The sequence below is a fragment of the Ursus americanus genome, chromosome 26, assembly GCF_024610735.1.
Source record: "Ursus americanus isolate L20-20 chromosome 26, mUrsAme1.1.p, whole genome shotgun sequence".
Classification (NCBI taxonomy): domain Eukaryota; kingdom Metazoa; phylum Chordata; class Mammalia; order Carnivora; family Ursidae; genus Ursus; species Ursus americanus.
The window spans coordinates 45,465,356-45,487,557 of record NC_142152.1 but is presented as its reverse complement, the minus strand read 5'-3'; the positions used below and the strand labels follow the sequence as shown (position 1 = coordinate 45,487,557).

General features: G+C 43.7%; 1 gene segment (V, D, J or C); it reads left to right on the top strand.

The window, feature by feature from the left end:
* Window positions 1-20,080: 20,080 nt before the first annotated feature.
* On the top strand, window positions 20,081-21,982 carry LOC123793511 (immunoglobulin heavy variable 3-23-like). The segment is given in 2 exon segments: window positions 20,081-20,196; window positions 20,300-21,982. Coding segments are annotated over 2 exon segments (435 nt in total).
* Window positions 21,983-22,202: the final 220 nt, after the last annotated feature.

Sequence of the window (22,202 nt, the reverse complement as noted above, 5' to 3'; positions counted from 1 at the left end):
CTTATTCTTTTTTTTCTAACTTCAGATTTTTTCTAATGTGCATTTTCCTTGGATCATGGTTGATATTTTGGACTCTGTCCATCCCTCAACCATCCCTCAACAGATGACAAGGAGGAGGAATTCTCAACAAGAAAAGAACTGGAGACAATGTCCTCTCCACAGAACTAATGGATATGAATAGAACAAGATATCAGAGACAGACATCAAGATAGCAATCATGAAGTCAATAGCCAGGGTTGAAAAAAGCACTAGTGACAATATAGAATCTCTAAGAGTAGAAATGAGATCTACTCAGGGCGAACTTACAAATGCTATGAATGAGATGCAGTCTAAACTGGATACTCTAACACCAAGGGTAAATAAGGCACAAGAACGAGTCAGTGATCCAGAAAATAAGCTTAGAGAAAGGAAGGAAGCTAAGGAAAATAGGTATAGGCAGCTAGTAGCACATGAAAATTGACTTAGAGAGATCAAAGACACCATGAAGCATTCCAATGTCAGAATAATTGGGATCCCTGAGGTGGTGGAGAGAGAGAAAGGACTAGATTATATGTTTGAGAAAATCATAGCTGAGAACTTCCCTCATCAGGGGAAGGAAACAAGCATTCAAGTCCAGGAGACAGAGTGGACCCCTCACAAAATAAATAAGAATAGATCAATACCTGACATATAATAGTGAAACTTGCAAATCCTAGAGTGAAAGAAGCTGTCCTGATACCAGCTATGGGGAAGAGATTTCTTATGAAACGTGGGAGGAACATCAGAAAACATCAGAACTATCCACAGAGACTTGGCAAGACAGAAAGGGCTGGCAAGACATAATCGGATATTAAATGAGAAAAACATGCAGCCGACAATACTTTATCCAGCAAGACTGTCATTCAGGATGGTCAGAGACATAAAGAGATTCCAGGATCAGCAGAAACTGAAAGAATATGTGACCGCAAAGCCACCCCTGCAAAAAATATTAAGGGGGCTTCTGTAAGCCAAGAGAGACCCAAAGAGTCACATAGACCAGAAAGAAAAAGACAATCCACAGAAACAGGGACGTTACAGGAAATACAATGGCACTAAATTCATATCTTTCAATAGTAACTCTGAATATAAATGGGCTAAAGGCTCCAATAAAAAGACACCGGGATATCAGATTACATTTTAAAAAATGCAAGACCCATCCATATAGTGTCAACAGAAGTCCCATTTTAGACCTAACACACTCCCAAACTGAAAGTGAGGAGGTGAAGAACAATTTATTATGCTAATGGACATCAGAAGAAAGGTGGGATAACAATCCTCATATCAGATAACTTACATTTTAAAAAATTATATTTTTTAAATTATGTTAGTCACCATACAGTACATCCCTGGTTTTTGATGTAAAGTTCGATGATTCATTAGATGCATGTAACAGCCAGTGCACCATGCACTACATGTCCTCCTTAGTACCCATCACCAGCCTATCCCATTCCCCCACCCCCATCCCCTCTGAAGCCCTCAGTTTGTTTCTCAGAGAACCAAAGACTGTAGGGGCATCTGAGTAGCACAGTCATTAAGCATCTGCCTTTGGCTCAGGGCGTGATCCCGGCATTCTGTGATTGAGCCCCACATCGGGCTCCTCCGCTGGGAGCCTGCTTCTTACTCTCCGACTCCCCTGCTGTGTTCCCTCTCTCACTGGCTGTCTCTCTGTCACAAAAATTAAAAAATCTTAAAAAAAAATAAACCAAAGACTGTAGTAAGAGATGTAAACAGACATGATATCACACTTAAAGGGTCTGCACAACAGGAAGACCTAACAGTTATAAATATTTATGCTCCTAATTTGGGAGCAGCCAATTATATCAACCAATTAAAAACCAAAGTAAAGAAAAACATTGATCGTATTAGATTAATAGTAGGGGACTTCAACACCCCACTCACAGCAATGGACACATCACCTAGGCAGAAGATCAACAAAAAATTCAAGGGCTTTGAATGACCCACTGGGCCCAATGGACTCTGAAGCCATATACAGAGCAGTCCATCCTAACACAACAAAATATTCATTCTTCCCTGGTGCACATGGAACTTTCTCCAGAATATATCAAATACTGAGTCATAAATCAGGAATCAACTGATACCAAGAGATTGGGATCATTCCCTGAATATTCTCAAGAGCATAGCTTCAAAACTGGAACTCAAACACAAGAGGAAATTTGGAAGGAACTCAAACACTTGGAGCTTAAAGACCATACTACTAAATAATGACTGGGTCAATGAGGAAATTAAAGAAGAATTTAAAAATTCAGAAAAACTAAGGAAAGGGAAACACAGCTCTTTGAAACCTTTGGGATACAGCAAAGGTGATCCTAAGTAGGAAATACATGGCAATACAAGAATCCTGCAAATATGTAGAAAAATGTCAAATATGCAAGCTAACATTACACCTAATGGAGCTACGGAGATAATAGAAAATAAAGCATTAACCAAGCAGGAGGGGAGAAATAATAATGATCAGAGCAGAAAGCAGAGAAATAGAAACCAGTAGAGGACCAAAACAGATCAAAGAACCTAGAATCTGGTCCTTTGAAACAACTGTTAATTTGTATAATATCCTAAGCAGACTTGTCCAAAGGAAAAGAGAAAGGACCCAAATTAACAAAATCGTGAATGAAAGGGTACAGATCACAACCAACAGCAAGGAAATACAATTTTTAGACCATAATATGAGCAACTATTTACCAATAAATCAGGACAATCTGGAAGAAATGGAGACATTCCTGGAAACGTATAAACTACCAAAACTGAAAAAGAAGGAAATAGAAAATCTGAACAGACCCATATCCAGCAAGGATATTGAAGCAGAAATAAAGACCTCTCAAAAAAAGACTCCAGGGCCAGATGGCTTCCCAGGGGAATTCCTGGTTCTAATTGTACTTTAATTATATTCTCAAGTTTGAAGAGGAGTTTTCGAAGACATCTACATAATTTATGAACACAAGAGGGCATAGAAACTCCTCCATTGACTGTTCATCGTCATCCTCTCCAGCTTAGTTGTTGTGGAAAGCACATTAAGAACACATTCTCTGAGCTCCATATCTACATCTGCAGGGTGACAAGCACGTTTATTATAATATCTAAAACGGGATAGGCTGGTGAAGGGTAGTAGGGAGGGCATGTGTTACATGGTGCACTGGGTGTTATACGCACTAATGAATCATGGAACTTTACATCATAAATGAGGGATGTACTGTATGGTGACTAACATAATTTAAAAAATATTATTATAAAAAGAATAAAAAAATAAAACTGGAAACAATCCCTATCCACACCAACCACTTAAAATATAAAATTTTCCCATGTTCACTCTTAGGAAAGCTGCCAAACATTAACAGATGTGCAGCAGAGAGAAATCTGGTTGAATTTTCAAGGATTTATGCAGAGCAAAAAAAATAAATAAATTCCTACAAATGAAATTACAAACACTATAATTGCACATCTATAATTTCTTCAAAATTAAAACTAGTCTAAGTAACATGAGAAATACCCAAGATATGTCAGGACAAGGAGAGAAAGGGAAGAGAGAGAAGGAATTCCCAGGAAAATATAGGAAATTTTAGGGAGAATTCATTTGCTCACTCTGGATAATGTTGATTGTGACACCTATGTATATCATATCACGCACTCTGCATATGTGCAGTTCATCCCGTTTCAAACACACACATCACAGTTCTTACAAAGAGAGATGACTCAGGGGGAACACACAGATATTGAAATGTTAGAAAATACACCTGCATGAACCCTTATTCTCTCTATATTTCAGGTAAACTCTAGAGCAGGTAAAATCATCCTGTCCCCACTACAGAGAGCTCTACATTCCTCAGGAGACTGGCCACTCTGTCCTCCAGGTGGTTCATGGAGCAGCAGGTCCTGTGGGAAGAGCACAGGGCCAGACTGAGATTAACTCTCACCATGTATATGCTCTTGGACACCTCACAAACCCTTTAAAATTCCGGGTGTAGGTTCAGAGTTCTTTACGGGATAACATGACACCTGTCCCACAAGATTTGTGTGAATATCTAAAACTGAAGACACACATGAAGGCCAAGTATATACTCTGGAAGTTATATCATGAAATATAATATATTAAAAGTGGTCAACACCACCAAAACAAAGGCAGTCACATCTGCTCTATTTACTGGCTTCTATGTCAGCATAGATCCCAAGCTGCATATATAGTCAGAGGTCATGCAAATAGGGCCCTTCCTCTGCTGATTAAAACAGCCCAACCCTGACTCTGCAGCTGGGAGAGGAGCCCCAGCCCCAGGGTTTCCAGGTGTTCTAATCAGTATCAGGACAGAACACAGAGAGCTCACCATGGAGTTGGTGCTCGGCTGGGTTTTCCTTGTTGCTCTTTTAAAAGGTAATTCATGCTGAACAAGAGACATGGAGTGTGTGAGTGGATCTGAGGGAGACAAACAGTGGGTGTGTGACAGTTTCCTGACCAGGATGTCTTTTGTCTGCAGGTGTCCAGTGTGAGGTGCAGCTGGTGGAGTCTGGGGGAGACCTGGTGAAGCCTGGGGGGTCCCTGAGGCTCTCCTGTGCAGCCTCTGGATTCACCTTCAGTGACTATGCCATGAGCTGGGTCCGCCAGGCTCCAGGGAAGGGGCTGCAGTGGGTCGCAGGTATTAGCAGTAGTGGTGGTAGCACATACTACGCAGACTCCGTGAAGGGCCGATTCACCATCTCCAGGGACAACGGCAAGAACACGCTGTATCTGCAGATGAACAGCCTGAGAGCCGACGACACGGCCGTGTATTACTGTGCGAGTGACACAGTGAGGGGACATCAGTGTGAGCCCAGACACAAACCTCACTGTAGAAGGGGATCTGGAACAGCAGGGGGTGCACACTAGTCACCAGTTCTGTCTTTAAGCCCCAGGAGCAGCTGCAGGTGGAGGTTATGGGCAGGTTTCCTGTCAGAGTCTGGGGCTTCCTCTCCATAGTGCAGTTGCCCACACGGGCCCTCTCCTCAGACGTAATTCTGTGCTCACCTCTTTACTCTCTGACTTAGAAAATAATTTAATGTGAAAACGGCTATAGTAAAAACCACAAAATACAGACTCACTAACATTGTTTATTCCTGTCCCTAAATACCAATGAATTACCAATATCCTGATGCTCATCAACTGAACCTTTACAGGAATCCCAGTTGCACTCACTGTGCATCACAGGACCACCCAGCTCAACGTGCAAACTTGCTAGAAGCAGCATTAAATGTCTGCAGGACATGAGGCTGCAGAGGCATCGACAATCCAAAACAAGTACAGAAAGAGTCTTGGTGGGGGTCACTGTCTTAAACCAAATCACAACATTAGTGTTAGTGACAACATGGGAAAGCTGTGGACAACTTCCTGGTGTTGTGTGGATGTTGATTCTGAAAAGATTTCTCTCTCTCTCTCTCCCTCTCTCTCTCTCTCTCTCTCTCTCTCTCTCCCTCCCTCCCTCTCGTCCTCCCTCCCTCCCCCCCCAAACACACACACACACACACACACACACACTCTCCCAGTCACTACACAGGGGGCTAAAACCTTTATCACCTTCACTTAATTTTCTAGGAAATGTGGTCCTAAGACAGAAATATACAGCACAGAGGAAGACCTCAAGAAGCAAGAAAAATCTCAGATAAACCACCTAACCAGAGAAAGTACAACAAGTGAACACTAAATATAGCACAAGGAAGGAAGTAGTAAAGATTAGCGCAGAAATTAAAAAAATAAATAGTATAAAAAAAAAAAAAAAAGAAAGAAAAGATAAAAAACCAAGAATAAACATTGTTGAAATGTCTATCCTGAACAGAGGAACTTACACTTTCAATTTCATCCCTATTAAAATACCATTGACATTTTTCAAACAGTCCAAACAAACAATCCTGAAATTTGTATGGAACCAGAAAGGACCCTAAATTGACAGGGGAATGATGGAAAAGAAAACCAAAGCTGGCAGCATCACGTTGCCTGACTTCAAGCTATGTTACAAAGCTGTGATCACCAAGACAGCATGGTACTAGCACAAAAACACACACACAGCTCAATGGAACAGAAAGAGAGAGTCCAGAAATGGACCCTCAACTCTATGGTCAACTAATCTTTGACAAATCAAGAAAAAAATATCCAATGGAAAAAAAACAGTCCCTTCAATAAGTGTTGCTGGGGAAACTGGACAGCTACATATAGAAGAATGAAACTGGACCATTCCCTTACACCCTACACAAAGATAAAATCATGGTGGATGAAACACCTCAATGTGAGACAGGAAACCATCAAAATCATAGAGGAGAATTTAGTCAGTATCCTATTTGACCTCAGCCACAGTAACTTCTTTCAAGATACAACTCCAGAGGAGTTAAGATGGCAGAGGAGTAGGAGACACCTTTTTCAGCCGGTCCCCTGAGTCGAGCTGGATAGGTACCAGACCAGCCTAAACAACCACGGAACCAGGCTGAGACGCAGGAAGATGCATCTGGATCTCTACAAATGAACACCTCCAGCGCTGAGTATTGAGGTACGAAGTCGGGAGCCATGAAACCGTGCACAGATATCGGAAGATAACGGAAGGGGGAGGGAGCCACAGCGTTCGGGCACCGGAAACTGGTAGCCACCTGCACGGGAGAGCGGGCGGGGCTCGCAGACGGCACCCGCAAAACAGCAGACTGAGAAGGTGAGCTGCGTGCGCGTGCCACCAGGCATCTCGCGGAACACCGGAATCCCGGTGCGCTCACTGGATCCAGACTGAGACCGGGAGATTCCAGAGCGCGCACTGGGCAGCTGGCGGTTGGCGGCGTGAGAAACACAAAGGACAGAGGCGCCCCGGACCTGGAAGTGAGGGCTGGGACACCAGGTGTGGGGTGCACATCCCTGGACGCTGCAGGGTTGAGCAGTACCAACAGTAACAGAGTTAAAGTGGCCAGAACATTAGTAGAGAACGGGCCGCAATCCCTCTGTTCTGTGACAGAGGCTGAAATTCAGCCGCTGCTGCTCTGACTCTCAGAAGAGGCACAGCAAACCGCCAGGGAAAGCCGCCAGAGAACAAAAGCCTGGAAATACCGGCTCAGAGAGTGCCCATCCCCATCCCCCTCACAGGGAACACAGAGACTCTACCCAAACAGGGTTGCCTGAGTATCGGCGCGGCAGGCCCCTCCCCCAGAACACAGAAGGCAGGCTGAAAAATCAAGAAGCCCACAACCCGGGCTCCTCGGTGGTGCAGTCATGGAGCGCCTGTCTTCAGGTTAGGGCGTGATCCCGGCGTTCCGGAAAGGAGTCCCTCATCGGGTTCCTCCGCTGGGAGCCTGCTTCTTCCTCTCCCACTCCCCTGCTTCTGTTCCCTCTCTCGCTGGTTGACTGCCACATAAATAAATAAATAAAATCTTTAAAGAAGAAGCCCACATCCCCAAGATCCCTATAAAACAAGGGGCACGGCCTGGGACCCAGTCAATAATTTGGGCTCTGGACAACCCCGCAACCTCTCCTCATCAGAATGACAAGAAGGAGAAGCCCCCCACAGCAAAGAAAAGACAGTGAGTCTTTGGCCTCTGCCACAGAAATAATGGATATGGATGTAACCAAAGTATCAGAAATGGAATTCAGAGTAACGATGGTCAAAATGATGAGTAGAATTGAAAAAACTATTAACAAAAAGGTTAGTGAAAATATAGAATCCCTAAGGACAGAAATGAGAGCGAATCTGACAGAAATTAAAAATTCTAGGAGCCAAATGCAGGCAAAACTAGAGGCTCTGACGGCCAGGGACACCGAAGCAGAGGAAAGGGTTAGTGAATTGGAGGATGGGTTAATAGAGGAAAAAATGAAAATAGAAGATGGTCTTAAAAAAATCCAAGCCCACGAATGTAGGTTACGGGAGATTACTGACTCAATGAAACGATCCAATGTTAGAATCATCGGCATCCCCGAGGGGGTGGAGAAAAACAGAGGTCTAGAAGAGATTTTGAACAAATTGTAGCTGAAAACTTCCCTAATCTAGTGAGGGTAACAAACATTCGTGTCCAAGAGGCGGAGAGGACCCCTCCCAAGCTGAACCACGACAAACCTACGCCACGTCACGTCATAGGGCAATTCGCAAATATTAGATCCAAGGATACAGTATTGAAAGCGGCCAGGGCAAAGAAATTTCTCACGTACCAAGGCAAAGTCATCAGAATTACGTCAGACCTGTCTACACAGACCGGGAATGAGAGAAAGGGTTGGGGGAGCATATTTAAAGCTCTTTCAGAAAAAAGCATGCAGCCAAGGATCCTTTATCCAGCAAGGCTGTCATTCAGAATTGATGGAGAAATAAAGACATTTCAGAATCGCCAATCATTAACCAAGTTCGTAACCACGAAACCAGCCCTACAGGAGATATTAAGGGGGGGGGGGTTCTATAAAGGTAAAAAGGCCCCAAGAGTGATACAGAACAGAAAGTCACAACCGATACAAACAAAGACTTTACTGGCAACAGGGCATCATTAAAATCATATCTCTCAGTACTCAGTCTTAATGTGAATGGTTTGAACCTTCCCATAAACGCCACAGGGTTACAGATTGGATAAAAAGAAATGACCCATCCATTTGCTGTCTACAAGAGACTCATTTCGAACCCAAAGATGCATTCAGACTGAGAGTAAGGGGATGGAGTACCATCTTTCACGCAAATGGACCTCAAAAGAAAGCTGGGGTAGCAATTCTCATATCAGATAAATTGGATTTTAAACTACAGAGTATAGTTAGAGATGCAGAAGGGCACTATATTATTCTTAAAGGAAGTATTCAACAAGTGGATATGACAATATAAATATATATGCCCCCAACAGGGGAGCAGCAAGATACACAAGCCAACTCTTAACCAGAATAAAGAGACATATAAATAAAAATACATTAATAGTGGGGGACCTCAACACTCCACTCTCAGAAATAGACAGAACACCCTGGCAAAAACTAAGCAAAGAATCAAAGGCTTTGAATGCCATACTCGACGAGTTGGACCTCATAGATATATATAGAACACTACACCCCAGAACCAAAGAATACTCATTCTATTCTAATGCCCATGGAACATTCTCAAGAATAGACCATGTACTGGGACACAAAACAGGTCTCAACCGATACCAACAGATTGAAATTATCCCCTGCATATTCTCAGACCACAATGCTCTGAAATTGGAACTCAACCACAAGGAAAAATTTGGAAGACACTCAAACACTTGGAGACTAAGAACCATCCTGTTCAGGAATGACTCGATAAACCAGGAAATCAAAAATCAAATTAAACAATTTATGGAGACCAATGAGAATGAAAATACAACAGTCCAAAACCTATGGGATACGGCAAAGGCAGTCCTAAGGGGGAAATACATAGCCATCCAAGCCTCACTCAAAAGAATAGAAAAATCTAAAATGCAGTTTTTACATTCTCACCTCAAGAAGCTGGAACAGCAACAGATGGACAGGCCTAATCCATGCACGAGGAAGCAGTTGACCAAAATTAGAGCTGAAATCAATCAAGCAGAAATCAGAGTACAGTAGAGCAGATCAACAGGACTAGAAGCTGGTTCTTTGAGAGAATCAATAAAATTGACAGACCACTGGCAACACTTATCCAAAAAAAAAAGAGAAAAGACCCAGATTATTAAAATTATGAATGAAAAAGGAGAGGTCACGATGAACATCATTGAAATTGGAAGGATTATTAGAAATTTTTATCAACAGCTCTATGCCAATAAACTAAGCAATCTGGAAGAGATGGAATCCTTCCTGGAAACCTATAAACTACCAAGATTGAAACCGGAAGAAATTGATTCCTGAAACAGGCCAATTAATTATGAAGAAATTGAGTCAGAGATAAACAACCTTCCAAATAACAAAACTCCAGGCCCGGACGGTTTTCCTGGGGAATTCTACCAAACATTCAAAGAAGAAATAATACCTATTCTCCTAAAGCTATTTCAAAAAATAGAAACAGAAGGAAAGCTACCAAACTCATTCTATGAGGCCAAGATTACCTTGATCCCCACACCAGGCAAAGACCCCCTCAAAAAGGAGAATTACAGACCGATTTCCCTATTGAATATGGACCCCAAAATCCTCAACAAGATACTTGCTAATAGAATCCAACAGTACATTAAAAGGATTATCCATCACGATCAAGTGGGATTCATACCTGGGATGCAAGCGTGGTTCAATATTCGCAAATCAATCAGCGTGATACATCATATCAACAAGAAAAGACTCAGGAACCATATGATCCTCTCAATCGACGCCGAAAAAGCATTTGACAAAATACAGCATCCTTTCCTGATTAAAACCCTTCAGAGTGTAGGAATAGAAGGTACATTTCTCAATCTCATAAAAGCCATCTATGAAAAGTCTACTGCAAATATTATTCTCAATGGGGAAAAGCTGGAAGCCTTTCCCTTAAGATCAGGAACTCGACAAGGATGCCCACTCTCGCCACTATTATTCTACATAGTACTAGAAGTTCTTGCAACAGCAATCAGACGACAAAAATGGATCAAAGGTATCCAAATTGGCAAAGAAGAAGTCAAAATGTCTCTCTTTGCAGATGACATGATACTCTATATGGAAAACCCAAGACAAGCCACACCCAAACTATTAGAAGTTATAGAGCAATTCAGAAACGTGGCGGGATACAAAATCAATGCTCAGAAATCAGTTGCATTTCTATACACGAATAACGAGATCGAAGAAAGAGAAATTAGGGAATCCATCCCATTTACAATAGCACCAAAACCATACGTTAACTTGGAATTAACTTAACCAGAGACATAAAGGACCTATATTCTAGAAACTATAAGTCACTCTTGAAAGACATTGAGGAAGACATAAAAAGATGGAAAGATATTCCATGCTCATGGATCAGAAGAATTAACATAGTTAAAATGTCCATGCTACCCAGAGCAATCTACACTTTCAATGCTATCCCGATCAAAATACCGAGGACATTTGTCAAAGAACTGGAACAAACAGTCCTTAAATTTGTATGGAAACAGAAAAGGCCCCGAATCTCCAAGGAACTGTTGAAAAGGAAAAACAAAGCTGGGGGCATCACAATGCCGGATTTCAAGCTGTACTACAAAGCTGTGATCACAAAGACAGCATGGTACTGGCACAAAAACAGACACATAGACTAATGGAACAGAATAGAGAACCCAGAAATGGGCCCTTGGCTCTTTGGGCAACTAATCTTAGATAAAACAGGAAAAAACATCCGGTGGGGAAAAGGCAGTCTCTTCAATAAATGGTGCTGGGAAAATTGGGCAGCTACATGCAAAAGAATGAAACTTGACCACTCTCTCACACCATACACAAAAATAAACTCCAAATGGATGAAAGACCTCGATGTGAGACAGGAATCCATTAAAACCCTAGAGGAGAACATAGTCAACAAACTCAACGACATCGGCCAAAGCAAACTTTTTCATGACACATCCCCAAAAGCAAAAGAAACAAAAGATAAAATGAATTTATGGGACTTCATCAAGATTAAAAGTTTCTGCACAGCCAAGGAAACAGTCAGAAAAACTAAGAGGCAGCCCACGGAATGGGAGAAGACATTTGCAAATGACACTACAGATAAAGGACTGGTATCCAAGATCTACAAAGAACTTCTCAAACTCAATACACGAGAAACAAATAAACAAATCAAAAAATGGGCAGAAGATATGAACAGACACTTTTCCAATGAAGACATACAAATGGCTTACAGACACAAGAGAAAATGTTCAAAATCATTAGCCATCAAGGAAATTCAAATCAAAACCACACTGAGATACCACCTTACACCAGTTAGAATGGCAAAAATAGACAAGGCAAGAAACAATTGTTGGAGAGGATGTGGAGAAAGGGGATCCCTCCTACATTGTTGGTGGGAATGCAAGTTGGTACAGCCACTCTGGAAAACCGTGTGGAGGTCCCTTAAAAAGTTAAAAATTGAGCTACCCTATGATCCAGCCATTGCACTACTGGGTGTTTACCCCAAAGATACAGAGGTAGTGAAGAGAAGGGCCATATGCACCCCAATGTTCATAGCAGCAATGTTCACAATAGCTAAATCGTGGAAGGAGCCGAGATGCCCTGCAACAGATGACTGGATTAAGAAGTTGTGGTGCATATATACAATGGAATATTACTCAGCTCTCAGAAAGAAGGGGTTCTCAACATTTGCTACAACATGGACGGCACTGGATGAGATAATGCTAAGTGAAATAAGTCAAGCAGAGAAAGACAACTATCATCTGGTTCCTCTCATCTATGGAACATAAGAACTAGGATGATCGGTAGGGGAAGAAAGGAATAAAGAAGGGGGGGGTAATCAGAAGGGGGAATGAAACATGAGAGACTATGGACTATGAGAAACAAACTGAGGACCTCATAGGGGAGGGGGCGGGGGAATGGGATAGACCGGTGATGGGTAGTAAGGAGGGCACGTATTGCATGGTGCACTGGGTGTTATACACAACTAACGAATCATCGAGCCTTACATCGGAAACCGGGGATATACTGTATGGTGACTAACATAATATAATAAAAAAAACATTAAAATAAAACAAAAAAAAACAAAAAATTAAACAAGAGGAAAAGAAGAAACGCATACCCACTTAACACCCAATCCCTCTGCCTTGCTATCCACATGGATGAGCTTGTTTCCTTATGTAAATACTTGCGTATAGTTCCTAACACCCCCTTTTGTAGACAGAAAGGTGGACCATCATCCAGGACCCCATATCTGATTAGAAGGAGAGAATGACCCTAAGAACGCAAGCAATCACGGTCTGGACCCTGGACTACTGCCTCATCCTCCACGTATGTGAACAGGTGAATCTGAAGGTTAAAATTGCAGCCCACAGTCAAACAGCCCGACAAGAGAACACAAGAGAACCTTTGTGAGGTTTCCAAATCTTCATCAACTCCAGCACAAACCCACTCAAGTAACTGGGGCTGGAGAACAGTTCAGGCAGAACTCAGCCTAGATCACTAGGAACAGGCTCAGTGGGTCCTCACACCACCCACCGTGGGGACACCAAGAACTAGTGACTGTCACCAGGGCTCAGGATCTTTTAATGCTTCCCCGTCTCTGTGGGGACCCACATGCAAATCACCTGGGGGGCTCCCAGAAGAAATCGGCATCACAGGCAGAGGCCAGCGTGCTGGGTCTCCATCCTACAGGCAGCCATGCCTCCTCTGCCTTCTGGCAGCTCCCCTGGGTAAGGGTCTGGACGCTCTGGGATAGACGGGGGCTTTTCTGTGGGATGGGACCGACTCACCATGACTCTCTTTGTCCCTAGGTGTCCTGTCTCAACTTACACTTCAGGAGTCAGGCCCAGGGCTGGTGAAGCCCTCACAGACCCTCTCTCTCAACTGTGTTGTCTCTGGGGACTCTGTCACCAGCAGTTACTATTGGAACTGGATCCGCCAGCGCCCTGGGACAGCATTGGAGTGGATGGGGTACTGGACAGGTAGCACAAGCTACAACCCGACTTTCCAGGGCCGCATCTCCATCACTGCTGACACGTCCAAAAACCAGTTCTCCCTGCAGCTGAGCTCTGTGACCACCGAGGAAACAGCCGTGTATTACTGTGCAAGAGGCACACAGAGGAGACATCAGTGTGAGCCCAGACACAAACCTTGCTGCAGGGACACAGTAGGGGCAGGACAGCAGGGGCCCTCAGAATCCACCAGGGGGAGCTCAGGACACCAGGGGGCTCTCAGGACACCTGGGGGAGCTCAGGTCACCAGGGGGATCGCAGGTCACCTCTGGGAGCTCAGGTCACCAGGGGGTGCTCAAGATCAGGGGCACTCAGGAGACAAGGGCACACTCAGATCAGCGTGCGGCACTCAAGACCCACAAATACACTTTCCACACCAGCAGCAGGTGCAGGTGGAGAGTAAACGCTCGTCTCCTGTCACCGTGTGGGGCATCCTCTCCATAAAACAGTTTCCCCAGGGGCCTCTCTCGAATAATGATTTCGTCTTACCTCTTACATCTGTGAATACAAAAGTTGGTTGTAACAGGAGAAAACTATACTTCCATGCACAAAAAGCAGAACGTCACTTACACGGCTTCACCTTTTCCCTAAATGACAATTATATACAGACATTCTGATGTCAGTCTGCCAAGTCTGTAAAAGTTTCAGCAGGACTCAACAACACAGCACCACACACACCAGTGTACGAATGACGAGCCAGTAAAATAAAGTTCATGCTGGACATCAGGCACAGAAGCATCATGAAGCCAAGGCCAGAGGAGAAGGGCCCTAGTGCTGGGGGTGTTGTGTGGACACCATGCTCACAGCATCTAGTTAGCTGACATCATCCAGAAGCAGAGGGACCCCCACCAAGCTTGATACAGTTGGGGAATCAGATGATACGACACACACATGGGAGAATACACAATGCTTATCGATCTCAGGGAATGTCACACAGCGTGTCAGAAATGCTTTAATAAAACTAGGAAAGGACATGACATCAGGGATTTTCTCGTGGCTCAGTGCTGGAAAAGTCCCAAGGGATCTAGAACATCAAAGGCACAGAATCTCGGCTTTCCTATCCGATGTCCCATGTGTGGTGCAGGAGAAGACAGAGCAAGGGGGCTTCTGGTGTAGTAATGAATCATCAGAAGATAAAGTCTCATGCCTAATTCCATGCAACTATAAAAATAAGTGAAAAGGAAGAGAACTGATCAAATAGGTGAAGACCACCTGAGTCCCTAGAAATGAGAATGATAACATATAAGCCGACAATACTAATAAGGAAGCTATTAGAAGTGGACTGAGGTCTTGCTGGGTGTCTGCAGTGGAAGCTGTCCACTCCCCAAGGTCACCGCCTGTTTCTGAAGGTTCTGTGTTCACTGTGTGCACGCAGAGACCAGAAGCTTCTACTGGATCCATGAGAATCCTCACTTTGAGGAGCTAGAGGGGAGGGGCCTTTCATCTGCAGGGAATCACTCATTGATCCTCAGTTGTTGACTTCAGCTCAATGTGTGTGACCTCCACCATCCTCACAAAGAAACCTAACGACAACGTGATGGGACGAGGAGTTGGGCCTCAGGGAGGCACTTAGGTCAGGAGGGTGCTGCCTCATGATGGGAGTAGTGCCCTTACACACCACGACTGACAAAGCTCCCTACCCCCTGACCCCATGTGCGGTGACAGGCAATGGACAGCCCAGGATGAGGGTACTCTTCAGACATCACATCTGCCTGCACCTTGTCCTGAGTTTTCCAGACTCCAGCACTGTGAGAAATGAGTGTCTGTTGTTAAAACCACCCAGTCTGTGTACAGTGTTACAGCAGCTGGAACAGAATAAGACATTTCTTTTTTGATAATGATTTCATTTATTCATTTATTTGACAGAGAGAGACACAGCCAGCGAGAGAGGGAACGCAAGCAGGGGGAGTGGGAGAGGAAGAAGCAGGCTCCCAGTGGAGCAGGGAGTCTGATCTGGAGCTTCGTCCCAGGACAACGGGATCACGCCCTGAGCTGAAGACAGATGCTTAATGACTGAGCCACCCAGACGCCCCAAAATCAACATTTCTAAAAACAAGTATTTAGATGCCCAAATCCCCTTCTTGCCTCAGCTCAGCAGATGGCTTCCAGGCTATTCTCATCCCAGTCAATGTTGAGATTTACTCTCTGGGGAGGTCTCTGAACTGCACGATACCAGGCACATGTCCTAAGCCCTACTCCTTAGACCCTAACCCTAACCCCAAATCTAACCCTAACCTAACACAAACAGTAACTGTAAACATTACATGATGAGGGAATTGAGTAAATAAATGAATAAATACGAATTCCCATGTGTGAAATTGAGTTCCATGCATATCTACATAATAGGAAAACCCCCAAAGCTAAATAAAGTCCCTCGTCGATGCAAAGGTACTGCCCCACATCTACGCCAGGTTAGTTGTTGCCGTGGAGACCATGTAAATAATACATTCTCTGAACTCCACACCTTCAGTCAGGCTAGGAAGCAACTTGATTGAAATACCAGAAACTGGAAATGATCCCAATCCTAAACAGCTGCTTAAAAAAATAAAATTCTCCTGTGTTCATTGTCTGGAACGCTGCCAGGAATTAATAGAGATTTTTGCTACACACAGCAAAACGGATGTGATCTCAAGGATTGATGCTGAGCAAACTAAGCCTTAAAAATAAAAGCACATGTATCATAATAAAACATTTATACATCCTAGAAAATTAAAGCTAGTCTACAGTAACAGAGAAAAATCAGTAGTTATGTGGGAACAGGGTGAAGAAGAGAAGACAGGAAGGAGGAATTCTAGGAGATACAGGAAGATGTAAGAGGAATCTATTTTCTCACGTGATAATGTTGAGTCTAACAGCAGTGATGACCATATCACGCACTCTGCACGTGTGCAGTGCATCCTGTGTCAAGTACACGCATCACAGCCGTTACAGATTCTCACACAGATGACTCAGGAGCCACGCAGACATAGTGACATGTTAGAGACTTGAAAGTACACCTGCACAAACCGTGATTCTCTCTGCACTTCAGGTAAAGTCCGGAAACAATCATCCTGTCCCCATCACAGGACGAGTTCCACATTCCTCATCATCCTGCCCACTCTGTCCTGCAGGTGGATCAGGGAGGCAGCAGGTCCTGTGAGTGGAGCTCAGGTCCACGTCCTGGGCGCATTCTCACCCCAGACTGCTCTTGGACACCTCACAATCCCTCTGCACTTCTGGGAATAGGTTCATATCTCTTTATGCAGTAACATGACACCTAGGCCCCAAGATTTGTGTGAATACGTAAAAACTATGTAGCACACCGAGCCCAAGTGTGTATTCTGCAAAGTCATATAATCAAAATCCGAGTTTCCCAAATGTCACTAGCACCAAATGAAAGGCATTCACATCTGATCTGGTCACTGCCCTTCTCTGTCAACATAGGTCCCAAGCTGGCTATAGAATCAGAGGACATGCAAATAGGGCCCTCCCTCCACTGATTAAACCAGCCCAGCCCCGACCCCAGCAATGGGAGAGAAGCTCCAGCCCCAGGATCCCCAGGTGTTCCCATTCAGTGATCAGGAGAGGACACAGAAAACTCACCATTGACTTTGTGCTTGGCTGAGTTTTCATGGACACTATTTAAAAGGTAATTTACGGTGAACAAGAGACACTGAATATGTGAGTGCATATGAGTGAGAGAAACAGTGGATGTGACACAGATTCCTGACCAGGATGTCTTGTGTTTGCAGGTGTCCAGTGTGAGGAGCAGCTGGTGGAGTCTGGGGGAGACCTGGTGAAGCCTGGGGGGTCCCTAAGACCATCCTATGCAGCCCTGGATTCACCCTCAGTAGTTCCTGGATGAACGGGGCCTGGCAGGCTCCAGGGAAAGGGCTGCAGAGGGTCTCATGTATTAGCTATGATGGAAGTAGCACAGGCTGGGGAGCCTGCGGACATGAATGTGTAACTGTCTCCAGAGCAGGAGGACAGCAATGTTTTAGATCATGCATGCAGGAAGGAAGAGTGAGGGAGTTAACCATCACACATCAACCTTGGTAAACCTGGGCATCCATATGCATCTCTGTAAATCACACTCATTCCGAATATAAAGAAAAGAACACGGTCATAACTTCACCTTCTATGATACACATCTCCTGCATGTAACCAAGAACACAAAATCCCTTTACTAAGTTGAAGAAAAACATTGATAATCATATATTCCTAGCAGGGGACTTCAACGCCCCCCTCACAGCAATGGACAGATCATCTAAGCAGAAGATCAACAAAGAAACAAGAGCTATGAATGACACATTGCACCAGATGGACCTCACACACATATACACAGCATTCCATCCTAACACAACAGAATACTCATTGTTCGTGAGTGCTCATGGACATTATTCCAGAATAGATCACATCCTGGGTCACAAATCAGGTCTCAACAGATACCAAGAGTTTCGGATCATTACCTGCATATTTTCAGACCACGAGGCTTTGAAAGTGTAAATCACTGTGAAATCATTCACAAGAGGGAATTTGGAAGTGAAAAGCACCCTACTAAAAAATGAATGAGTGAACAAGAAAATTAAAGAAGAATTTAAAATATGGACTCTGGGAAACAAACTGAGGACTTCGGGGCTGGGGGAATGGGATAGGCTGGTGATGGGTAGTAAGGAGGGCACGTATTGCATGGGGCACTGGGTGTTATACACAAGTAATGAACCATGGAAGTTTACGTCAAAAACTAGGGATGTACTGAATGGTGACTAACATAATGTAATAAAAAATAGTATTATGAAAAAAAAAGATTACGGACCAAATGCTACTCAGGAATAAGGAAAGATTGAGGCACTTAATGAATGGCAGAGGCTAACATAGGTGGGATAAAATTTCTTTGGGGATATTTTAGTTCTGTGAAAGTCATGTTTATGAATTTCCTGTCATATTGTCCCTTTGATCTTTTAAAACATGAAATAGAAAATAAATGTCCTAAGCACAGGTAACGTTGAATAAACAAATGTTTGAGAATGGCAATCAGACCACTAAAAATGGCACATGCATTCAGAGAGGAGATTGCAAAGAGGTACACATGCTACTGCGAGAAAATGACTAAAACAATAAACGCTTAGCTCAAATCCTGAATGTTGGACAGTATTAAAAAATCAAAAGGAAAGGACTGAAATCAAGCGTAAAATTAAAATGTAATCATATAAATTTCATCAATAAATCATCTTCGCTTATTAAAAATCAAAATCATGGAAGCAAAAGAAAAGAAAACACAGCTGTTCAAAACCTTTAGGAAACAACAAAGGTGGTCCTAAGGAAGAAGTACACTGCAATACAACCTCTCTCAAAAATTGAGAAAAACCTCAAATCGACAAGCAAACTTTACACCTAAAGGAGCTGGAGAAAGAACAGCAAATAACACCTACCAAGTAGAAGAAGAGAAATAATAAAGATTAGAAGAGAAACCAATCCAACAGAAACCAGAAAAACACTAAAACAGATCAATGAAACAAATACATTCTCTGAGCTCCATATCTACATCTGTAGTGAGAAGCAAATTTATTATAATATCAGACACTGGAAAAAATTCTTACCCCAACCAACCACTTAAAAAATAAAATTCTGCTATGTTCACTCTAAGGAAATCTGCCAAACACTAAAATACATGATTCTTGCTACAGACAGCAACATGGCTGAATTCTCAAGTATTTATGCAGAGAAAAAAGTCCTACAAATGAAATTACATACACTATAATTGCACATTTATAAACCCCTCAAAATTAAAACTAGTTTAAGTAACAGGAGATATAGCCAAGGTATGTGGGGACAGGGTGAGAAAGGGAAGGAGGAGGAGGAATTCCAGGGAAAATACAGGAAAATTTAGTGAGAAGTGGTTTGCTGACTCTGGATAATGCTGATTGTGACTCCAGTGTTTATCACATGACACATTCTGCATGTGTGCAGTGCATCCTGTGTCCAGTACACTCATCAAAACTAATAAACACAGAGATGACCTGGGAGGAACATATAGGTATTGACATGTTAGAAAATACACCTGCACAAACCCTGATAATTTCCTTACTTTAAGTAACTCTAGAGCAGGTAAAATCATCCTGTCCCCATTACTCGAGGGGTTCAACATGTCTCACGAGGTTGCGCTCTCTGTCCTCGGTGTTCAGGGGCAGGAGGTCGTCCTTGAATACTGGGGCTCATTCTACCCCTGAATGTGTTCCTGGACACCTCACAAACCCTCTAAAATTCTCAGTGTAGGTTTATGATTCATTATGGGACAACATGACACCTATCCTGCAGGATTTGTGTGAGTATGTACAAATGAAGTCGCACAAGGAGGCTATGTACATACATGAAAGTTATATAATGAAAAGTCTTATTTTTTTTCAAAAGTGGTCAACACCACCAAAACAAAGGCAGTCACATCTGTTCTGGTTACTGGCCTCTATGTCAGCATAGATCCCAAGCTGAATATATAGTCAGAGGTCATGCAAATAGGGCCCTCCCTCTGCTGATTAAAACAGCCCAACCCTGACTCTGCAGCTGGGAGAGGAGCCCCAGACCCAGGGTTTCCAGGTGTTCTAATCAGTATCAGGACAGAACACAGAGAGCTCACCATGGAGTTGGTGCTCGGCTGGGTTTTCCTTGTTGCTCTTTTAAAAGGTAACTCATGCTGAACAAGAGACATGGAGTGTGTGAGTGGATCTGAGGGAGACAAACAGTGGGTGTGTGACAGTTTCCTGACCAGGATGTCTTTTGTCTGCAGGTGTCCAGTGTGAGGTGCAGCTGGTGGAGTCTGGGGGAGACCTGGTGAAGCCTGGGGGGTCCCTGAGACTCTCCTGTGCAGCCTCTGGATTCACCTTCAGTAGCTATGGCATGAGCTGGGTCCGCCAGGCTCCAGGGAAGGGGCTGCAGTGGGTCGCAGGTATTAGCAGTAGTGGTGGTAGCACATACTACGCAGACTCCGTGAAGGGCCGATTCACCATCTCCAGAGACAACGGCAAGAACACGCTGTATCTGCAGATGAACAGCCTGAGAGCCGACGACACGGCCGTGTATTACTGTGCCAAGAACACAGTGAGGGGACATCAGTGTGAGCCCAGACACAAACCTCACTGTAGAAGGGGATCTGGACCAGCAGGGGGTGCACACTAGTCACCAATTCTGTGCTTAAGCCCCAGGAGCAGCTGCAGGTGCAGGTTGTGGGCAGGTTTCCTGTCAGGGTCTGAGGCTTTCTCTATATAGAGCAGTTTCCCCCAGGGACCCTCTCTGGACACATGATCCTGAGCTCACCTCTTCACTCTCTGACTTGGGAAATTTTTCTAATGGCAAAACTGCTATAGTAGAAACCACAAAAAACAGAGTCACTCACAATGTTTATTCCTGTCCCTAAATACCAATGAATTACAAATATCCTGATGCTCATCAGCTGAACCTTTACAGGAATCCCAGCTGCACTCAGTGTGCATCACAGGATCACCCAGCTCAACGTGCAAGTTTCTAGAAGCAGCATTAAGCGTGTGCTGGACATGAGGCTACAGAGGCATCGACAATCCAAAGCAAGAGAAGAGAGAGTCTTGGTGGGGGTCAGTGTCGTAAACCATGCTCACAGCATCAATGTCAGTAACACCGTGGGAAAGCATTGGACACCTTCCTGGTGTTGTGTGGATGTGGGGTCTTCAATCCTCACACACACACATGCACACACACGAGTATAAAACCTTTATCACACTACCCTAATTTCTCTGCAGCAAAGTTGGTCCCAAGACAGAAATACAAGCATACAGGAAGACCTCAAGAAGCAGGAAAAATGTGAAATAAACAACCTAACATTACACCTGAAGGAGCTGGAGAAAATACAATGACTGGTGCCTAATATCATGAAGAAATGAAATAGTAATAATGATTATAGCAGATAGACGATATAAAAACTAAGAACAGAACAGATAAAAAAACCAAGATCTGGTTCTTTGAGGAAAAAAAAAACAATAAAATTGAGAAATCTCTGCCTAATTGTATCAAAAAAAATAGAAAAGACCCACATAAATCATATCAGAAATCAATCTGTTTCTCCAGGAAACAAACAGGGTTTCAGAGGGGAGGGGTTGGGGAAACGGGGTACCCGTGTGATGTGTATCAAGGAGGGCACGTGTTGTGCTGAGTACTGGGTATTATACACAACTAGTGAATCATTGAGCACTATATCAGAAACTAATGATGTACTCTAGGTAGCTAACTGAACACTAGTTTTTAAAAAGGAATCACAAGAGATAACGTTGTGGGGCGCCTGAGTGGCGCAGTCGTTAAGCGTCTGCCTTCCGTTCAGGGCGTGATCCCGGCGTTCTGGGATCGAGTCCCACATCAGGCTCCTCCGCTGGGAGCCTGCTTCTTCCTCTCCCACTCCCCCTGCTTGTGTTCCCTCTCTTGCTGGCTGTCTCTATCTCTGTCAAATAAATAAATAAAATCTTAAAAAAAAAAAAAAAAGAGATAACGTTGTGAGAGAGAAAAAAAAAAAAGCTAGAATTATAGAGGAGCATTCCCCCATCCAAATCCTGAAATTATACTCAAAACTCAGTGTTCCAACTGGGGGTGACTGGAGGGGAGGAAGAGCGGATGGTGTAACTGGATGATGGGCATTAAGGAGGCACTTGACGGAATGAGCACTGGGT